The sequence below is a fragment of the Melanotaenia boesemani genome, chromosome 2 (genome assembly GCF_017639745.1).
Source record: "Melanotaenia boesemani isolate fMelBoe1 chromosome 2, fMelBoe1.pri, whole genome shotgun sequence".
Taxonomy (NCBI): Eukaryota; Metazoa; Chordata; class Actinopteri; order Atheriniformes; family Melanotaeniidae; genus Melanotaenia; species Melanotaenia boesemani.
This window is the reverse complement of record NC_055683.1, coordinates 165,117-187,743: the sequence shown is the minus strand read 5'-3', so window position 1 is coordinate 187,743 and position 22,627 is coordinate 165,117. Positions and strand designations below refer to the sequence as shown.

At 41.6% G+C, this 22,627-nt stretch overlaps 1 protein-coding gene across 1 annotated transcript; it reads left to right on the top strand.

Moving 5' to 3' along the window:
* The first annotated feature begins 751 nt into the window (after window positions 1–751).
* Window positions 752–7,840, top strand: LOC121650101 (endogenous retrovirus group PABLB member 1 Env polyprotein-like). The gene is made up of 2 exons (XM_042001418.1): window positions 752–1,799; window positions 7,804–7,840. Exons 1-2 carry the CDS (start codon window positions 752–754, stop codon window positions 7,809–7,811), a joined length of 1,056 nt encoding a protein of 351 aa, XP_041857352.1. The 3' UTR covers window positions 7,812–7,840.
* Window positions 7,841–22,627: the final 14,787 nt, after the last annotated feature.

Below are 22,627 nucleotides of genomic sequence, written 5' to 3'. Positions count from 1 at the left end.
CGGTTCTGTGGACCCTTCCAGGTGCTCCTGACGACGGACACGGCCGTGAAGGTGGCAGAACGTGCCACTTGGGTCCACGCATCACACTGCAGGCGGGTGCCCATTCCATCAGAGTCCAGGGACACTTCAGGGGACCCCACCGAGGGTGCAGCTGTAACGCCTGGCCCTTAGCCTGGGAAGGTGCCTAGCAACGGGACGTCGTGGCCCCGGACAGAGCGGGTGAGCCTAGCAACACACCTGGATTTTCCTGGCTCCTTCTGACCTGAGCCCACCAGTGATCTGCCTGTTTGCTGCTTGCACACCTTTTTCCTGCCTTAAGGTGTGCAGTTCATTTCCCCTGGGAAAAATAAAATAAAAAAAAAAAAGAAGAAAAAGGGAAAGGATGGAGCCCTGGATGCATCAACACCGTCTCCCACCTGCACATTTGGTGGTGTTTCAGTGCAGAGGTTGGGGTCTGCCTCTGTTTGTTCTAGCAGCACTGCTTTCGCTGCTATACGTGCTGTCTGCCCTTACAGCAGGAGTTTCACCTGTTTCACCTTCACTTTCACCTGGTACGTTTTCAATTTCTGAGTTACACAGACTGCGACGCCATGTCATCAATCATCATGACGAACAGGACAATTTGTGGTATGCACTTGCTAAGCAGACCGCAACCAAAGTGTTTAATAGTACATGTTACGTGTGTTCTCTGATCCCTCATGCTACACCGACAGCGGAGCTATTACGCCCGTGGCCGGTCGACGGGGTCATTATGCTATCCTTCCTGGCTGCCAGATCTGTGGGTAAATCTAACAGTACACATTTCCTCAATGCTTCTCTCCCTCTGAAGTTTTGTCCATGGATGCATGATTTTTCATTTCAGTCTATTAGGTTTCACGGGGACTTCTCCAGCAACACTGATCACCTGATTTCTAAATCTGTGATGCCTGCCAGTTCTGTACATGCAGTGGCTGCTCCGCTGTGTTTTGAGATGCCGTGTTTTGATGTGTCGTTGCCTTTGGGGGTAAGCAATAACTGTAATCACACCATCCTGGCTTCATGTGGGTTTTTACTGCTGGATAGACCTCCCTGTAATGATCCCAACTATACGTTGCGTGCTGGGGAGAGTAATGTAAATTTGTCCTGGTTTGGGTTAGCCACCCCTAGCATTCCCTATTTGACTCTTCTAACTCCATCTCCTGAGGGTTACAGTTGTCCAACTAATATGGTTTGGGTTTGCGGGTTAAGGTCTTTTCTGTATTTGCCTAGAAATTGGTGTGGGAGATGCTATTTAGCTTATCTCATCCCTCACCTCCGTGTGTTGTCAGATCTTTCTGAGGTTCTCTCTCCTCCTCATAGGACTAAACGAGCTCGTATCTCCACCACTAACTCAGTGTTTGGGAGTATTTTTCCACACTATGGTACAGTTAACAATGCTTTGCAGATTGATGCATTAGCTGTAGATTTAGAAAATCTCACTTCTCTGGTTACTAAGGGGTTTGACGCACTAACACCTGAGTTAAAGGCCCTCCGGGTCATGACACTGCAGAATAGGATGGCTCTGGATTTTCTCTTAGCTGAAAAGGGGGGGACCTGCAAGGTTATAGGGGACGAGTGTTGTACATTCATTCCGGATATGTCTACTAATCTGTCTTCTGTTCAGGATCACCTAAGAGATCTGTTATCTGGGATGGAGGCTCGGGATAGCTCTGGATCTTCTTCTGAGTTATGGTCTTGGTTTCAGTCAGGTGGCTGGTGGCATATCTTGCTCGCAGTCTTAGGCCCTATTTTTGCTGTTCTGATTGCCTGCTGGCTTGTGGTGACTTTCCTCCCCCGGTGCCTCAAGGTTATGATAACATCTGCGTTTCCTGGTCATTCCCTCCAGATGTTTGTTAGTGCTCAGGGCGATTTTTCTAACACCCCGTTAGATGTTCTGGCTTCGCCACCCGCTTACACTCCACGGATCTGTTATGATGATACTGGTCTTCCGCTTGATTTTTCTAGTGATGATGAAGTTTAAATTTTGTGGATAGTTTTCTGTTTAGTCATCCTAGTTTGTTCTGATTCTTATTCTTATTCATATGTATTCTGATGTGTTTTTTGCTGGTAATCACATGTGTTGGATTGATTTTGATGTTTATTTCCCCATTCAGAGTTATGATGAAGTTTCTCGAATCCCCTGTGAATTGCAACTTCTGATGTTTTGTCTGAATGTATATTGGGAAGATGGTGATTGGACTTGATTTGTTGAATATAATCATTAAGGGTTTTTTTCCCCCTAAAATTACATTACATTTATTACATTTCTCTTTTATGGGTTTCCTGTGTTCTGTTTCATTTCTCTTTTCTTGGGTTTGATTTATTTTTTTTGTGCCATTTGTGTTTTCTTTGTTTTATGTGTTCATTAGCAGTTTGATATCACCGGAAGAGTTTTTGGGTTTACTAGTTGATTGTGGTTCTCCTTTTTATCCACTGTACATCTCTGCCTCAGTGGTTATCCTTGTTTGATGCATTTTTGTGTTTTTCCTTTTATGCTTTTATCTTATGAAATTTTCTTTTCTGATGTGATCAATATGAAATGGGTTTCATTATGATCAAAAGAGGGGAATTGTTGGGGAAATTTCATGTTATTCCCTTTATTATATTGTGTCTACTGATCCCTCTCAGGGTAAACATGTTGTTTAGGTTCTTGGTAATTAAGTTTAATACTGGGTAGCCCGTTGCTATCATGCACTCTTTAGAACAGTTCGCTCTGACCTGTGTGACTTATCTGATACCAGCCAGGCGCCTTAGGATGACCCAGCCGGGCATCCTGTCTTAGTGTCATTGGGGTTGTTTAAGTGCTCAAGAAACTGGAAAACAGCTCATTAGGTTTGCTGAAGTGTCTAATCCTGTGTGAGGAACAGACAATCTTTTTGTTTGTATTTCATGATGTGTTGTGACTGATCATTCTGCTTAAAAGATGCTGCATGTATGTTTCTTATCAGATTCTCTTCAGATCTCTGTGCTGTCAGACCTCTGAACAGTGTCTCGGATTGCAATTCTATTCTTTATATTTTAATCCTGTGTTCAATAAACTTGTAATCATTTTTCACTTCACAACAGACTCCTCATTCCTTGACAGAGTAACTTTTTGCCTCAACAAGTCATAAAAAGAAATAAAGCCACCATAATAGAGATCCAGGGCTTTGTTAAAGTCAAGAAAGGACAAAACACCACCATAACAGATAGATCAATGGCTTTATTAAAGTCAAGAAAGGAAAAAACACCACCATAACAGATAGATCAAAGGCTTTATTAAAGTTAATAAACTGAATAAGTGATATGGGAATATCTAATTTGTGTCCTAAAATGACCATCTGTATACTATTGGTGTTATATAACTGCTTGTTCCCAAGTGACCACCTGCATGTTATATTATTCTGCTTGTTTTGGGAACTGTGTAACTGCCTATCTTTGGAAGGGTGAGAAAAGGGTGTCTTGTAAATATGTTTACAAGACAGGATCTCAGGACTCATCCTCGCCTGTGGGAAAGGACTGGCCATCCTCTCTCTCATGCGATGTTGTGTTTTTTCTAAATAAGTATAAAGACGGGGAAATCCCACATCTCGGTAGAGTCTGCTGCGGGTTACGTACGAACGCCCAGCCGGGGTTTTCTAAGCCACTCTACCGGGATTGTTGGCTCTCCAGTCCGTGTCAAAGGTAGGGCAAGCTATGCTATGCTTATAAGGCTGAACCCATTGAGATGTAATGATGAGTGTCATGAGCTGCGGGGAATAAACCTGACACATTTATTCTAGCACTCTGACTTTGTGTGTTTCATCTGCCGACCACCACGAACCTCTAAAATCACACATTACAATAAGCCAACATAATAGATAGATCAAAGGTTTATTAAAGTCAAGAAATGTAACAAAGCCACCTTAATAGATAGATCAATGGCTTTATTAAAGTCAAGAAATGAAACAAAGCCACCATAATAGATAGAGCAAAGGCTTTGTTAAAGTCCAGAAAGGAGAAAACACCGCCATAGCAGAGAGACCAAAGGCTTTATTAAAGTTCAAATACTGAATAAGCCACCATAATAGACAGATCAAAGGCTTCATTAAAGTCAAGAAATAAAACAAAGCCACCATAATAGATAGAGCAAAGGCTTTGTTAAAGTCCAGAAAGGAGAAAACACCACCATAGCAGAGAGACCAAAGGCTTTATTAAAGTTAATAAACTGAATAAACCCCCATAATACATACATCAAAGCCTTTATTAAAGTCAAGAAAGGACATAACACCAGAATAAAAGATAGATCAAAGGCTTTATTAAAGTCAACAAATGAAACAAAGCCACCATAATAGATAGATTAAAGGCTTTTTTAAAGTTAACAAACTGAATAAGCCACCATAATAGATAGATCAAAGGCTTTATTAAAGTCAAGAAAAGAAATAAAACCACAATAACAGATAGATCATAGGCGCCATCAAACTTCCGGTATGATGGCGCCTGTGTTTGGCTTTGCCACTACCGGCAGCTGTCTGTCTAGCAACGCGGCGTTACTTCTGCTTCTTGCTCTGCTGTTTTTGCTTAGTTCCACTAACGTTTTTGCTGCTATAGTTTACAACCGCCTGACACTTTTATCCATCGGATCTTTCATGATCGGAAAGGTTACCTAATCTCCTTGCGCTGGTGTTCTCCATTCTCTACTCCCGGAGGCTGGTTTCTCATCTGGCCTCTCGGGATCACGCAGACCGCGGAGGAGAGGAAAAAGAGCTGGTGTTCAGGTGATGATCAGGTTGCTCTGGAAGCGTGGAGTGTCCGGTAAGCGACGTCGAGCATTCATGGTCAACTGTGCTCGGTCGTTTTCCATGGGTGAGAGTTTTTCCTCCGCGTCCCTGCCTGGACATGCAGGGCCTGGACTTCTGAGGCCTTGCTATCTTCGGAGTGTTCATCCAAACTCTTCGTGTGCTTGGTCTCATTTTCCCGTTGTGAGCGGATTACCAGAGAATCAAGGAGTTATCCACAGTTCCTGCGGCCCTTGACTCGGGCTGTATCTGTAAAAAAACAGGCCCCTCTGAACTTGGCTCTCCTTGATGCCCGATCTGCATCAAATAAAACTTTTGTGTTGAACGATTTAATTCTCTCTAAAAATCTTGATTTCCTGCTTCTGACTGAAACCTGGCAGCGTTACTCGGACTTTTCATCTCTCATTGAACTCTGCCCAGCTGGTTACTCCTTCATCGGTCAGCCTCGGACATCTGGCCGTGGAGGCGGAGTTGCTGCGGTTTTTAGGACCCGTTTTGCATGTCGATCAGTGAACGTCGGACACTTTGCTTCGTTTGAACTGCAAATGATTAAAGTGGGTAATAAAAACCCCTTTTACTGCGAGATTGTCTACCGTCCACCTGGTCCAAACCATCGGTTTTTAGTTGAATTTAGTGACTTTTTATCCTCCACTTTGAAGCTGTCCACCCTGGTTATAATTGGTGATTTTAACATACATGTTGATGATGAATCTGACCTCTTTGCCAGAGATTTCATCAGTGTCATGGATTCTTTTAATTTTACCCAGCATGTGTCTGTGCCCACACATGCCAAAGGCCACACATTAGACCTTGTTTTTACTTTGGGGTTGGATATTGATTGTCTTTTTTCTGAGGACATTTTTATTTCTGATCACCTCTGTATTTTATTTAATTTGTCCTTTCCTGTGTCGATCTCTCCTGTTCGGAGAGAGGTGAGCTCTCGTATCATCGACTCCTCTACTGCTGGTGTTTTTTCTGATGCTTTTGATTTAGTCTTATCCTCTGATGACGACCTTGATAGCTCCATTGATCTTTTTGATGATTTTAGTCTTTCCATTTTAGATAAAGTATGTCCTGTTAAAACTAGATTTGCTTCTGTTGCTAAGTTATCCCCTTGGTTAAACAACAGCACTCGCTGTCTAAAACGTTGTTGTAGAAGAGCTGAGCGGTTGTGGAAGAAAACTGGTTGGCATGTCCACCTGCTTTACTTGAAGGATCTCCTGGCTTCCTTTAATGATGCTGTTAAAGATGCAAGGGCTGCCTATTTCTCAGATCTAATCACAAAAAGTCGTGGTAATCCTAAAGTGTTATTTAACACCATTACTAAATTAATTACTCCTACTGCTCCTGCTGTGCCTATTGCTTCTAATGAGGATTGTGAAAAATTCCTAGCCTTTTTTTCTGATAAACTAAAAACGGTGAGAAGCTATTTGTCTCCGTCAGCTGTGTTTCTGCCAGCTCCCAGTCCAGCTCGGCCTGTGATTATAGATAAATTTTCACCTGTTTCTTTATCCGAGCTGGTGACATTAGTTGGCTCAATGAAGGCATCTTCCTGCTCTCTTGATGTTCTACCTACATCCCTTTTTAAAGATGTCTTCCTGGCTATTGGTCCCTGTGTCCTCACAATAATTAACTCCTCTCTGCTGCTTGGTCAAGTTCCTGACTATTTCAAGAATGCTGTCACTCATCCACTCTTAAAAAACCCAAGCTCGATCCCTCCCTTTTTAGCAGCTATAGACCTATTTCACATTTGCCATTTATCTCTAAAATTTTAGAAAAAGTTGTTGCTAAGCAGCTTACAGCTGCTTTAGAGACGCATCATATCCTGGATCATTTTCAGTCTGGCTTTCGCAGGGCTCACTCCACTGAAACAGCCCTGCTTAGAGTCTCCAATGACATCCTGATACAGAGCGATGCAGGTCATTGTTCTGTGTTATTGTTACTGGACCTGACCTCAGCTTTTGACACTGTAGATCATCGCATCCTGCTGGACAGGCTGAAACACTGGGTGGGGGTTTCAGGATCTGCTTTTAAATGGTTCTCCTCTTATCTCTCTGGGAGATTAGTCTCCGTGGCTGCTGCTAAGTTTAAATCCTCATCTTCAGGTCTTGATTTTGGTGTTCCACAGGGGTCTGTTCTGGGTCCTTTACTGTTTATTTTATATTTGCTGCCTCTGCAGCACATTATCGGCTCTTTTAAAGATATTTATTGTCATTGTTATGCTGATGATATTCAGCATTTTATTTCTTTTAAACCTCAGGATGTTTTTAAGATTCAGACATTGCTTGGGTGTTTGGATGCTGTCAGGAGCTGGATGAATGACAACTTTCTTCAACTTAATGATGAAAAAACCGAGGTCCTTGTTTGTGCCCCTGACAGATTTTTACCTGAGATAGCTGAGAGTCTTGGCCCACTTGCCTCATGCATTAAGCCCTTGGTCAGGAACCTTGGGGTGACCCTTGACCCTGCAATGTCCTTGGATGCACATGTAAAATTACTTGCTCGCTCTTGTTTTTATCACCTCAAAAACATTGCTAAGCTGCGCCCAGTTGTTTCATCATCTGATATGGAGATGATCGTTCATGCCTTCATCTCATCCAGACTGGATTACTGTAATTCCCTCTTTACATGTTTAAACAAAAAATCACTTGACCGTCTCCAGTTGGTTCAGAACGCTGCTGCAAGACTGATAACTAAATCCCCCAAATTCACCCATGTCACTCCACTACTAATCCAGCTGGACTGGCTGCCCATCTATTACAGGGTGCATTTTAAAATTCTGGTGTTTACATATCAAGCCCTACAAGACCAGGCACCTGAATACATCAGGGATCTCCTAAAGCTCTACGTGCCCAGCAGGTCCCTGAGATCGAGTCATCAGGATCTGCTGGTTGTTAAACCAACACAGCTGAGGACTAAGGGTGACAGAGCCTTTGCAGCAGTGGCTCCTGTCCTCTGGAACTCCCTTCCTCTAGGCCTCAAATCTGTGGACTCCATGACCTCTTTTAAAAAGCAGCTAAAAACATATCTTTTTAAACTTGCTTTTACTTAGTTTTATTTGTTTTTATTCTCTCTGTATTATTGTTATTTGGTGTTTTATCTTGTTGTTAAGCACTTTGTGATTTTATCTTGAAAGGTGCTATATAAATAAACATTTACTTACTTACTTACTTTATTAAAGTCAAGACATGAGGAAAAGTCAAGAAAGGACAAACCACCACCATAACAGATAGATCAGTGGCTTTATTAAAGTCATTAAATGAAACAAAGCCACTATAATAGATAGATCAAAGGCTTTATTAAAGTCAGGAAAGGAAAAAACACCACAATAACAGATAGATCAAAGGCTTTAATAAAGTTCATATACTTAATAAGCCACCATAATAGACAGATCAAAGGCTTTATTAAAGTCAAGAAATGAAACAAAGCCACCATAATAAATAGAGCAAAGGCTTTGTTAAAGTCCAGAAAGGACAAAACACCACCATAACAGAGAGATCAAAGGCTTTATAAAAGTCAAGAAAGGACAAAACACCACCATAACAGATAGATCAAAGGCTTTATTAAAGTCAAAAAAAGAAATAAAGCCACCATAACAGAGAGATTAAACGCTTTGTTAAAATCCAGAAAGGACAAAACACCACCATAACAGACAGATCAAAGGCTTTATTAATGTTAATAAACTGCATAAACCACCATAATAGATAGATCAAAGGCTTTATTAAAGTCAAGACAGGATGAAACACCAACATAACAGATAGATCAAAGGCTTTTTCTAAGTCAAGAAAAGAAATAAAGCCAACATAATAGAGAGATCAAAGGCTTTATTAATGTTAATAAACTGCACTAACCACCCTAATAGATAGATCAAAGGATTTGTTAATGTCCAGAAACGATAAAACACCACCATAACAGATAGATCAAAGGCTTTGTTAAACGTAATAAACTGAATAAACCAACATAATAAATAGATGAAAGGCTTTATTAAAGTCAAGAAAAGAAATAAAGCCACCATAACAGATAGATCAAAGGCTTTATTAAAGTTAATAAACTGCATAAACCAACATAATAGAAAGATCAAAGGCTTTATTAACGTTAATGAACTGAATAAACCACCATAATAAATAGATGAAAGGCTTTATTAAAGTTAAGAAAAGAAATAAAGCCACCATAACAGATAGCTCAAAGGCTTTATTGAAGTTAATAAACTGCATAAACCAACATAATAGAAAGATCAAAGTTTTTATTAATGTTAATAAACTGCATAAACCACCATAATAGATAAATTAAAGGCTTTATTAAATGTAATAAACTGCATAAACCACCATAATAGATAGATAAAAGGCTTTATTAAAGTCAATAAATTATATAAAGCCACCTTAACAGATTGATCACAGGCTTTATCAAAGTCAAGAAATGACAAAACACCACCATAACAGATAGATCAAAGGCTTTATTTAAGTTAATAAACTGAATAAACCACCATAATAGATAGATCAAAGGCTTTATTAAAGTTCATAAACTGAATAAAGCCACCGTAATAGATAGATCAAATGCTTTATTAAAGTCAATAAATGATATAAAGCCACTTTAAAAGATAGATCAAAGGCTTTCTTAAAGTCAAGACAAGAAATAAAACCAACACAACAGATAGATCAAAGGCTTTATTAAAGTCAATAAACTGAAAAAACCAACATAATAGAGAGATCAAAAGCTTTGTTAAAGGCAAGAAAGGACATAACAGCACCATAACAGAGAGATCAAAAGCTTTGTTAAAGTCAAGACAGGATGAAACACCACTATAACAGATTGATCAAAGGTTTTATTAAAGTCAAGAAAAGAAATAAAGCCAACATAATAAAGAGATCAAAGGCTTTGTTAAAGTCAAGAAAGTACAAAACACCACCATAACAGATAGATCAAAGGTTTTATTAAAGTCAAGACAGGATGAAACACCACCATAACAGATAGATCAAAGGTTTTATTAATGTTAATAAACTGCATAAACCCCCATAATAGATACATCAAAGGCTTTATTAAAGTCAATAAATGATATAAAGCCACTTTAACAGATAGATCAACGGCTTTATTAAAGTCAAGAAAAGAAATAAAGCCGCCATAACACAGAGATCAAAGGCTTTGTTAAAGTCAAGAAAAGATATAAATCCACCATAATAGAGAGATCAAAGGCTTTGTTAAAGATCTATCTATAATGGGGGTGTATGCAGTTTATTAACATTAATGAAGCCTTTGATCTATCTGTTATGGTGGTGTTAGTTCTTTTTTTCACTTTAATAAAAGCTTTGATCTCTCTATTCATATCAGTTCATAAACTGAATGAAGCCACCATAATAGATAGATCAAAGACTTTATTAAAGACAAGAAAAGAAATAAAACCACCATAACAGATAGATCAAAGGCTTTGTTGAAGTTAATAAAATGAATAAACCACCATAATAGATAGATCAAAGGCTTCATTGAAGACAATAAATGATATAAAACCACTTTAACAGATTGATCAAAGGCTTTATTAAAATCAAGAAATGACAAAACACCACAATAACAGATAGATCAAAGGCTTTATTAATGTTGATAAACTGCATAAACCACCAGAATAGATAGATCAAAGGCTTTCTGAAAGTCAAGACAGGATAAAACACCACCATAACAGATAGATCAAAGGCTTTATTAAAGTTAATAAACTGCATAAACCACCATAATAGATAGATCAAAGGCTCTCTTAAAGTCAATAAATGATATCAAACCACCTTAACAGATTGATCAAAGGCTTTATTAAAATCAAGAAATGACAAAACACCACATTAACAGATAGATCAAAGACTTCATTAAAGTTAATAAACTGAATAAACCACCATAATACTTAGATCAAAGCCTTTATTGAAGTCAAGAAAGGAAATAACACCACCATAACAGATAGATCAAAGGCTTTATTAAAGTCAATAAATGATATAAAGCCACCTTAATAGATAGATGAAAGACTTTGTTAAAGTCAAGAAATAAAACAAAGCCACCATAATGGATAGATCAAAGGCTTTATTAAAGTCAAGACAGGATGAAACACCACCATAACAGATAGATCAAAGGCAAGAAAATAAACAAAGCCACCATAATAGATACATCAAAGGCTTTGTTAAAGTCCAGAAAAAATAAAACACCACCATAACAGATAGATCAAAGGCTTTCTTAAAGTTAATGAACTGAATAAACCACCATACTAGATAGATCAAAACCTTTATTAAATTCAAGAAAGGACTAACACCACCATAACAGATAGATCAAAGGCTTTATTAAAGTTAATAAACTGGAGAAACCACCATAATAGATAGATCAAAGGCTTTATTAAAATGAAGAAATGACAAAACAACACAACAACTGATAGATCAAGGGCTCTATTAAAGTTAATAAACTGAATAAACCACCTTAAAAGTTAGATCAATGGCTTTATTAAAGTCAAAAAAGAAATAAAACCACCATAACAGACAGATCAAACGCTTTATTAAAATTAATAAACTGCATAAACCACCATAATGGATGGATCAAAGGCTTTCTTAAAGTCAAGACAGGATAAAATACCACCATAACAGATAGATTAAAGGCTTTATTAAAGTTAATAAACTGCATAAACCACCATAATAGATCGATCAAACGCATTCTTAAAGTCAAGAAATGACAAAACACCACAATAACAGATAGATTAAGGGCTTTATTAAATTAGAGAACTAAGGAAAAACCACCATAATAGATAGATCAAAGCCTTTATTGAAGTCAAGAAAGGAAATAAGACCACCATAACAGATAGATCAAAGGCTTTATTAAAGTCAATAAATGATATAAAGCCACCTTAGCAGATAAATCAAAGGCTTTATTAAAGTCCAGAAAAGAAATAAAACCACCATAACAGATAGATCAAAGGCTTTATTAAAGTCAAGAAAGGAAATAACACCACCATAACAGATAGATCAAAAGCTTTATTAAAGTCAAGAAAACAAATAAAGCCACCATAACAGATAGATCAAAGGCTTTATTAATGTTAATAAACTGCATAAACCACCATAATAGATAGAACAAAGGCTTTATTTCAAGTCAACAAATAATATAAAGCCGCCTTAACAGATTGATCAAAGGCTTTATTAAAGTCAAGAAATGACAAAGCACCACCATAACAGATAGATCAAAGGCTTTATTAAAGTTAATAAACTGAATAACCCACCATAATAGATAGATCAAAGGCTTTATTAAAGTCAAGAAAAGAAATAAAACCACCATAACAGATAGAGAAACAGCTTTTTTAAAGTCATGAAATAAGGAAAAACCACCATAATAGATAGATCAAAGGCTTTATTGAAGTAAAGAAAAGAAATAAAGCCACCATAATAGAGGGGTCAAAGGCTTTATTAAAGTCAAGAAAATAAATAAATCCAACATAATAGAGAGATCAAAGCCTTTATTAAAGTCAAGAAAAGAAATAAAAGCACCATAACAGATAGATCAAAGGCTTAATTAAAGTCAAGGAATGACCACAAACCACCATAACAGATAGATCAAAGCCTTTATTAAAGTCAAGAAAGGAAATAAGACCACCATAATAGAGAGATCAAATGGTTTGTTAAAGTCCAGAAAGGATAAAACACCACCACAACAGATAGATCAAAGGCTTTATTAAAGTTAATGAACTGCATAAACAACCATAACAGATAGATCAAAGGATTTATTAAAGTCAATAAAAGAAATAAAGCCACCATAATAGAGTGATCAAAGGCTTTATTAAAGTCCAACATGACAAAACACCACCATAACAGATAGATCAAAGGCTTTATTAATGTTAATAAACTGCATAAACCACCATAATAGATAGATCAAAGGCTTTATTAAAGTCAAGACAGGATGACACACCACCATAACAGATAGATCAAAGGCTTTATTAAAGTCAAGAAAAGAAATAAAGCCACCATTATAGAGAGATCAAAGGCTTGGTTAAAGTCAAGAAAGGACAAAACACCACCATAACAGATAGATCAAAGGCTTTATTAAAGTCAAGAAAAGAAATAAAGCCTCCATAACAGAGAGATCAAAGGCTTTGTTCAAGTCCAGAAAGGACAAAAAACCACCATAACAGATAGATCAAAGGCTTTGTTAAAGTCAAGAAATGACGAAAAACCACCATAACAGATAGATCAAAGGCTTTGTTAAAGCTAATGCTGTAGGTGACGTAGTTCCGGGGGAGACGGCAGATTCAAACTAGGCGCGCCCAAACATTTCTACTTTCATTCGATTGTATTTTTTGCCAACTTAATCAAAATATTCTTTAAAGTAGGACTATAGTGTCTTTAAAAGGTACACTCTGGAGCACAGCGGGGAGGATTTGGCCAGCCTGACAGATTTTATAGATCGTTGTTACGACAGAATCGTCATGGGGAAACCAAACAACACCTCCACCCCCTCCACCTCATCCAAGTCCAAGAGACAGCGAAATGAGGATTCACCTGGAGCTATTTCACAAACGGGGAACGACTCAACAGATCTTCTGATCTCCATAGATAAGAAACTCAGTAGTTTTGATGCCCGTTTGAGTCTGGTAGAAATTCTCCACAAAGAGTTCCAGGCGCTACGTGAATCATTAGAATTCAGCCAGAAGCAGGTGGAAAGTCTGGCTGCAGAAAATGCCGGTCTCAGAGAGACGGTAAAATCCCTCACCGAGGGCTTGACCCGTCTCTCAGATGAAAATAAGAAGATTAAGGAAACGGTGATCGATCTGCAGGCGCGGAGCATGAGAGAGAACCTGGTGTTTGCAGGGATTCCAGAGCAGACGGAGGAGGACCCCGAGACCACGGTGAAAAACTTCATCAAAACCCACCTGAAGCTCCCGGAAGAAACGGTGAAAAACATCTCCTTTCACAGAGTCCATCGGCTCGGCGGGAGGAAACCCGGGTCCAGCAGACCAAGACCCATAGTAGCGAAGTTCGTCAGCTTCAAACAGAAGGAGCAGGTGAAGAACCAGGGCCGCGAACTGAAGGGGACCAACTTCGGAGTAAACGACCAATATCCGAGAGAGATTCTGGACCGACGGAGAGTCCTGTTTCCCATCAGGAGGAAAAAGATCGCCGATGGCGCTCGCGCTGTCATCGCGGTGGATAAACTGTTTATTAATGGACAACTGTACCGCGACCCGGACATCACTCCGTGGCTCTTCTGATCCCAGGTGCTGTAAGTCAATCTCTCCAAATGATCACTCTTAACTCGCCATTATAGATCACTGACAGTAGAACACACTGCTCGTCTCACCACAGCCTCTACACCTAGATCGATGTATTTTTTTCTGTTTTACCACTCTTCTCACTTTTCACTTTTCACTATCTTTCTATTTCACGTCTTCACTGTTAATTGTAATCTAGCTCGTAATATCAGCAGCGCACGTAGCCGGTCGAACACCGTCAGGACGCACAGCCGCACCATACATGATACATATAAACACTCGCGTTTTATGTATGAGAGAACACGCATTAAGGTAGACTACATATACGGACATTTAACATACGGACAAACGCGCGCAATCAGGCTGCATGCAAACACGCGCGAACACGCAAGAGGGGCGCACAAAGACACACGCGTCAGTAACACGCATGAAGCATTAAACCGTTCACAATAACCATGTTAAAAATCGTCTGTTGGAATGTACATGGAGCCGGTTCCAGGGAGAAGAGGTTGAAGATCTTTAATAAATTACAGGAGCTGCAGGCTGACATTGTCTTACTACAAGAGACTCATCTAACAAACTCAACCATAGATCTTCTTAAAACAGCTCAGTTTCCTCATGTTTACTCAGCTTGTTACAATTCTAGGCAGAGAGGAGTAGCTACTCTTATTAATAAGAGACTAAATTTTGACATAGATAGCACAGTAGTGGATCCTGAAGGCAGATTTCTGATAACTTTATTATCTATTTGTAATATCAAATTATGTATTACCAATGTGTACGGTCCCAATGAAGATGATCCCTCCTTTTTCCACTCCCTGTTTGCTACACTCCAGAATTATTCAGATAACAGAATAGTGCTAGCTGGTGATTTTAATGTAGTCTTGACTGAACAAGATCGCTGCAGCACATCAGGCAGTCATCGAGTCTGGCAGTCGTCAGAAACTATCAAACAGTACATGAAGGATTTTGGTCTTTGCGATGCTTGGCGCTCTCACCATCTTAAACTAAGAGAATACACCTTCTTCTCTTCAGTTCACCACTCCTTCTCTAGAATAGATTATATTTTAAATAGTAACTCACTAATGGGCGACATTTCAGAGACTCAGATACATCCAATCAGCATCAGCGATCATGCACCAGTTTCATTCAGTCTGAGAATCAAAAATAATAAACCGATTGGTAAAAGCTGGAGATTTAACACCTCTTTATTGAAAGATCCTGAGTTTATGGATTATTTTAAAAAAGAATGGTCAATTTATATAGAAAAAAATGACATGCCTGAAACTTCAGCGTGTCTCCTTTGGGAAGCAGGAAAAGCAGTAATGCGAGGGAAAATAATTTCCTTCTCCTCACATAAGAAGAAGAAGGAAACAGCAAGAGTTTTAGAATTAGAACTCAGGATTAAATCATTGGAGGAGGCTTACCGCATTTCCCCCGAAGAGCACACAATGAATAATATAAGGAAAACTAAATTGCAGCTTAAAGAAATTATAGATAAAAAAACACAGTTTTTAGTGCAAAGACTTTGCTTGGAGAACTTTGAACATAGTAACAAATCTGGAAAGTTTTTAGCAAATCAACTAAAAACAAACAAGGAGAAAACAACAATCTCCTCTGTTAAAGATCAAGCCGGAAACATCAGCCATGACCCAGACAAGATAAATGACACGTTTAGAAGCTTCTATAAAACATTATATGAATCACAGATTAATCCAACTTGATGAACATATTGAACAATTTTTAAACAACATTAATCTACCAAAACTAAAAAATGAAAATAAAATAAATTTAGATGCACCTATTACTGTAGATGAACTCCACGAAGCTCTCCAACATATGCCCAACAATAAAGCCCCGGGTCCAGATGGTTACTCAGCAGAATTTTACAAGGAATTCTGGACAACGCTAGCTCCTACATTTTATAATATGTTGTTAGAAATACAGGAAAAACAAAAAATACCGCAAAATATGAACTTAGCTAATATAACACTATTGCTGAAACCAGGCAAAGACCCCACACTTCCATCCAGTTACCGTCCCATATCTTTAATAAATGTAGACCTGAAAATAATTAGTAAAGCTCTTGCCAGAAGGATAGAAAAAATAACCCCTCTTATAATAAATCCGGACCAGACAGGTTTTATAAAAGGCCGACATTCATCTACTAACACGCGTAGACTAATTAACCTCATAGATTACTCTACTTTACATAATCTAGAATCCACAATCATTTCTCTAGATGCAGAAAAAGCCTTCGACAGGGTAAACTGGAAGTTTCTATTTGCAACACTAGACAAATTTGGGTTTGGACCTGCTTTCATAGAGTGGATTAAAATATTATATAATAACCCAAATGCATGTGTGAAAACCAACGATCAAACTTCTCCAAGCTTCCGCTTACAGAGAGGCACCAGACAGGGCTGTCCACTCTCCCCCTCACTTTTTGCCATATTCATAGAGCCGTTAGCGGCTGCTATTAGAAAAAATATAGAAATTAAAGGAATCCAGGGCAAAAATATAGAACATAAAATAAGTCTTTATGCAGATGATGTATTACTCTTCCTTCAGAACTCACAAACATCACTCTCTGAGACAATCACAGTTATTAATAAGTTCTCATCAATATCTGATTATTCTATTAACTGGTCTAAGACTACAGCCATGTCCATCAACTGTGACCTACAAAACATCCCTAATATCAAAATACAGACAGGAAACATTAGATATTTAGGTATAAATATTTCCCCCAGATTATCAGATTTAACAAAATTAAACTATGTTCAGCTACTAAAAACAATCGAAGATGATCTCTTACGGTGGAGGCGCTTACCCATCTCACTAATGGGGAGAGTTGCCACCATTAAGATGATGATTCTACCTAAAGTTAATTATTTATTTTCAATGATACCCACTAAACCCTCCACCAGTTGGTTTAAATCTCTGGACTCTTTCATATCCAAGTTTCTTTGGAAAAACAAGCCGTCACGTATCAGTCTTAAAACCTTACAGCAGACTAAAGATAGAGGAGGACTGGATCTACCAAACTTTAATCACTACTTTATAGCTAACAGACTGCAGTACATCTCAAAGTGGCTCAAACCCAGTTATCTGGATGAGCCGTGGCTAGATGTGGAGCAGGCTTTGTGTGAGGACTTAGTCATCTCTGACCTGCGGTTCATCAGCTCAACCATTAAACCATATAAGTGCTTTAAAAGCCTTAACATCTGTTTTTCCTTAATGGCTTGGTGGGAATTCTGTAAGATAACCAGATCTTCCCTCTTTCCATGTAGACTTACACCCATCTGGAACAACCCTGACATCCTGCAGAACAAAAAGATGATAAACTTCACTCAATGGAAGACTAAAGGAATACAACAGTTAGGACAGATAATAGAAAATGGAAACTTTGTATCTTTCAACACAATTGTCTCACAGTATGGAATCAACAGCAATAAATTCTTAGAGTACCACCAACTAAAATCAATTATATGTAAGAAGTATACCCCTGTACAGTTAGACTTGCAGCTTCCTGTCAGAATAGCAGAATTCTTGAATCTTAATACTCCAAAATTATTATCAAAAATATATAGATTATTTGCAAAGCTAGAAGACAGGATATCTCTCCCAACTTCAAAATGGGAAGATGATTTATCTAATAACTTTGATCAGAAAAGATGGTCACAAATATGTTTAAACACGTTTAAAATTACTCAGAATTCAAATATACAACTAATACAATTCAAAATTCTCCATAGAACTCATTATACAGGACACAGGATGTTCAGGATGGGCCTTTCACCATCAGATATCTGCCCCCACTGCTCTGAGAACACTTCTGATAGCTACATCCATGCGCTGTGGTCCTGCACACCTGTCCAAAGGTTCTGGATTAAGGTGTGTGAAGATCTCTCAAAATGGTTTAAAACCAGTTTTTCTGCAAACCCCACACTTTGCCTACTGGGCGACCTGGGTGACACTAACATAGGAATACACTCCATAAACTTGGTCCTCGCAGTCTTATGCATCGCAAAGAAAACTATTCTTGTGAACTGGAAAGATAAGAATAATTTGTCTATCCAGCAGTTTAGAAATCTCCTGTTAGATCACATCAGCATTGAGACAATGTCTGCCTCCTCCAGGAACCAATCAGTTGACTTTCATTCCCTCTGGTCCCCTGTGACTGGCTACATCACCTAATGTAGGTGGAGGATTGCGGCTTCGCTGGGATGGGGGTGGATATGGGTGGGGGGTCCCTGGTGGCTTCGGGTCTCCGGTTGTCTCCTGGGTGGGGATCTCGGCCGCTCCGCTGCTGGGTCGGCTGGGGGTTCCGGTCTGGGCGGGCGGCATTGGGTGGGCCCCGGGGTGGGGCTGCCTCGTGGCGGTGGGGGGTGGCTGCCGGGGTGCCTGGGTCGGTGTCCGTCGGCCCCTGGCCGGGTGGCCGGTCGGGCCCGGGGTGGGCCGGGTGGGGGCCCCGGGCTCTGGGGTGTCGGGTCTCCCCCCGCTCCTGGGGGTGGGGGGTCTGCCGCTGCTGGGGGGGGCTGGGCCCGTCCGGATGTGCCGTGCCGGGGGTTGGTCCGTGCCCTGGTGCTTGGTCGCAGCCCCGGAACCTGGGTGGGGGTGTGTTTGTATATAGGTGGGTGTGTGTGTGTGTGTGTCTGTAGGTATGCTGGTGTGTGGGTGGGTGTAGAGAGATGTGTGTGCTGTATGTGTGTGTGGGTGTGTATGAAGGTCTAGGTGTGTGCGTGTATGTGTGTGTGAGTGGTGTGCGGGTGTGTGTGTGGAGGTCTATGTGGGAGGTGTGTGTGGGTGTGTGTGAAGGTGTGTATAGATGAGTGTGTGCACGTGGAGGTCGAGGTGTGTGTGGAGGAGTGAAGGAGTGGGTGGAGGCGTGAGTATGTGTGGAGGTGCTTGTGTGTATATGCAGGTATGTATGTGAGTGCGTATGTAGTGGTGTATGTGTATGGAGGGGTATGAGAGTGTGTGTGTATGTGGGCACCGGTGTGTGTGTTTATAGGTATGTGCATGAAGTGTGTGTGTGGAGGTATGTGCACGTATTGAGGTGTTGGTGTATAGAGGTGTGTGAGAGGGTGTGTGAGTGGCTGGGGGGAAAAAAAAAAAAAAAAAAAAAGAGTATGTGTGCGTTTGCAGGGGGTTAGGACGTGTCCTCTGGGGGGCGCCCTGGCCGGGTGTTGGGGGCGTGGGCCTGGGGTTCCCTTCCTTTGCCTCGCCCCCCTCCCACTCAGAAAGAGCAAAGTGGCCCCTTGGGCTGGTGGCTGGCCCCTGGGGGGGTTCGTGGCGTGCCTGGGTTGGGGTGCCTGCTCCCGGCCTGTGACGCCCTTCGGGGCCGGCGGGGGACGGGGGCGCCCTAGGCCACTGGCGGGTCGTCTTCCAGGGGGGAGGCCTACTCCCCTCTGGACCTACATCTCCTGACCCCTCCCCTCCCCCACTCTTCACTACATACACAGGTAGGGCTGTGGGAGGTGTGCTTGTTGCGCTGGGCGGGGCAGGGGGGTCATCATAGTGGCCCCGTTGCTTCGCCGAGCGGCAGCATGCCTCCCAGCTTTTAATTCCACTTAGTCACTGAGCACAAATAACATTTGCAACATACAAACACGTTTTGGGGGGTGGAACATGCGAGGTCAGGTGGGTGGGACTGCTCAGGTGGCCCCGCCCCCTCCTCAATGCAGTTACTGCCCCCCAATTTTAACCCTCTTTTTTTAATTGCAAACAGCACATAATATATTCCATCACTAGTGAGGGAGGGAGGGGGGATGGGGTCTTCAAGCGCCCCTGTCTCCATGGATGGCCCGGGGGCGGGGCGGGCCGGGTGGCCTGTCGCGTTGGCCCGGGGCGTAGGCGGGCTATCCCGGGGGTTTTTGGCTGCTGGCCCTGGGGGGAAGGTGCTGTTTTGGGGGTGGGGAGTGGGGGGCGGGGGCGGGGTGGGGGGGTGGGGGCCTGGCTCGTGTCTCCTCGCCTCCTGGCTGGGGCTGTCCCCCTGGCTGGCGTGGGGTGGCGGGAGGATGGTGGTGGGGGGATGGTGTTTGTGTGTGTGTGTGTTGGGGGTGGTGGTGTGTGGGTGGGAGAGGGGTGTGGGTGTGGGGGGGATGGGTGGTGGAGGGATGGTGTGTGGGAGGGTGGGGTGTGTGGAGGTGGATGCGTGGTGTGTGGGAGGGGGGGTGGTGTGGGTGTGGGAGGATGAATGGTGGAGGGATGATGTATGTGTGGGAGGATGGGGTATGTGTGGGAGAATGTATGGTGCAGGGATGGGGGAGTGTGTGGGAGGATGGATGGTGGAAGGATGGTGTGTGTGCGGGAGGATGGATGGTGTATGGGAGGGAGGATGGTGTGTGTGTGGGGGAGTGGTGTATGTTTGGGAGAGTGGGTGATGGAGGGGTGGTGTGTGTGTGTGGGAGGATGGGGTACGTGAAGGTGGATGTTTGGTGTAGGAGAGGGAGGACGGTGTATGTGTAGGAGAATGATGTATGTATGGGAGGATGGGTAGTGGAAGGATGGTGTGTGTGTGTGTGTGTGGGAGGTGTGAAGGTAGATGAATGGTGTATGAGAGGGAGGATGGTGTATGTGTGGGAGGATGAGTGGTGGAGGGATGATGTGTGTGTGGGAGGATGGGGTAGGTGTGGGAGAGTGTGGGAGAGTGTATGGTGGAAGGATGGTGAGTGTGTGGGAGGAAGGATGGTGTGTGTGTGGAAGGATGGATGGTGGAAGGATGGTGTGTGTGTGTGGGAGAACAGAGTATGTGAGGGTTGAATGGTGTATGCGTGGGAGGATGAATGGAGGAGTGGAAGGAGAGTGTGTGTGTTTTTGTGTGTGTGTGTTGGTCTGGGGGGGGGGGCAGGACTGGTTCTCGGGGTGTGCGGCTGGGCGCTGGGGTGTGGGGCTGGCCTCTGGTGGTGGCCGTCTGGGCGGGCCGGGTCCCCCCGGGTGGTGTGCTGGCCCTCGGCCTGTGGGGGTGGGGGGGGGGTGTCCCTGCGCTCCTGGGCCCGGGCCCTCTGCCCCGTCTGTCCCGGGCGGCCGGTGCCCGGGGGGGTCGGGGACTGCTGGCCTCGGCCCGCCGGGGCCGGTGCCCTGTGTCCGCGGGGCGGCTCCTGCTGGGGTCTCCTGCTGCTGCCTTCCTGGGCGGGCGAGTGGTCGTCTCTGTGGACCGGTCGGGATCTGTTGCCTGCGGGGGGGCTGGTGGCCTGGGTCTCGGGACCGCTGGCCTGACTCTGGCCTCTGTTCAAGTGAGGTGGCATCTGCATGATCACTCTGCATGGTCACTCCTTCCTGAACGTCTCCACACAGTCTTTGCGTCGCCGTGTGGCCGAGTTCTCCAACACATCCACACAGGTTTCTCTGCGCGTGTTCTTGAATACAGCAGTTTCACTTATATCTATTATCATATTTTTTTTTTCCTTTTTCTTTTTTTTTTTATTATTTCTGTTCTTATTATTATTATTACTCTTACTCTTATTATTATTATTGTTACTATTACCAACTAGCTGTGTAATGACCTACTGGCTAGGATGATCTTAGCTATATATGTTGTAAGTAGTATGGATTACATGGTCTTCTGTATGATGTTTCAAGTCCCCACACGCACTCCCCACACCCTTTCTGTCCCTCTCTCTCCCCTCCCTCTTCTCTCTACTTTCTTGTCTCTCTCTCTCTCTCTGTCCCCTCTGGTCGAGTCCAGCATTAAGAGTCTGATTTAATAAAGTTTTTCATGTCATCAAGAGGGACTTTATACATGTAGTATAAATCCCTGCTTGATAGAGTAAAATTGCCCAGCATCAGACGGCAGCCAGACAATCATTCTGTTTGCAACGATGCTGGACAAGACAGGTTTAAAAAAAAAAAAAAAAAAAAAAAAGTCAAGAAAGGACTTTCACCACCATAACAGATAGATCAAAGGCATTCTTAAAGTCAAGAAATGACAAAACACCACAATAACAGATAGATTAAGGGCTCTATTAAAGTTAATAAACTGAATAAACCACCATAATAGCTAGATCAAAGGCTTTATTAAAGTTAAAAAACAAATAAAACCACCATAACAGATAGATCAAAGGCTTTATTAATGTTAATAAACTGCATAAACCACCATAATAGATAGAACAAAGGCTTTATTTCTCAAATCAACAAATAATATAAAGCCGCCTTTACAGATTGATCAAAGGCTTTATTAAAGTCAAGAAATGACAAAGCACCACCATAACAGATAGATCAAAGGCTTTATTAAAGTCAAGAAAAGAAATAAAACCACCATAACAGATAGAGAAACAGCTTTTTTAAAGTCATGAAATAAGGAAAAACCACCATAATAGATAGATCAAAGGCTTTATTGAATTAAAGAAAAGAAATAAAGCCACCATAATAGAGGGGTCAAAGGCTTTATTAAAGTCAAGAAAAGAAATAAAAGCACCATAACAGATAGATCAAAGGCTTTATTAAAGTCAAGGAATGACGAAAAACCACCATAACAGATAGATCAAAGCCTTTATTAAAGTCAAGAAAGGAAATAAGACCACCATAATAGAGAGATCAAATGGTTTGTTAAAGTCCAGAAAGGATAAAACACCACCACAACAGATAGATCAAAGGCTTTATTAAAGTTAATGAACTGCATAAACAACCATAA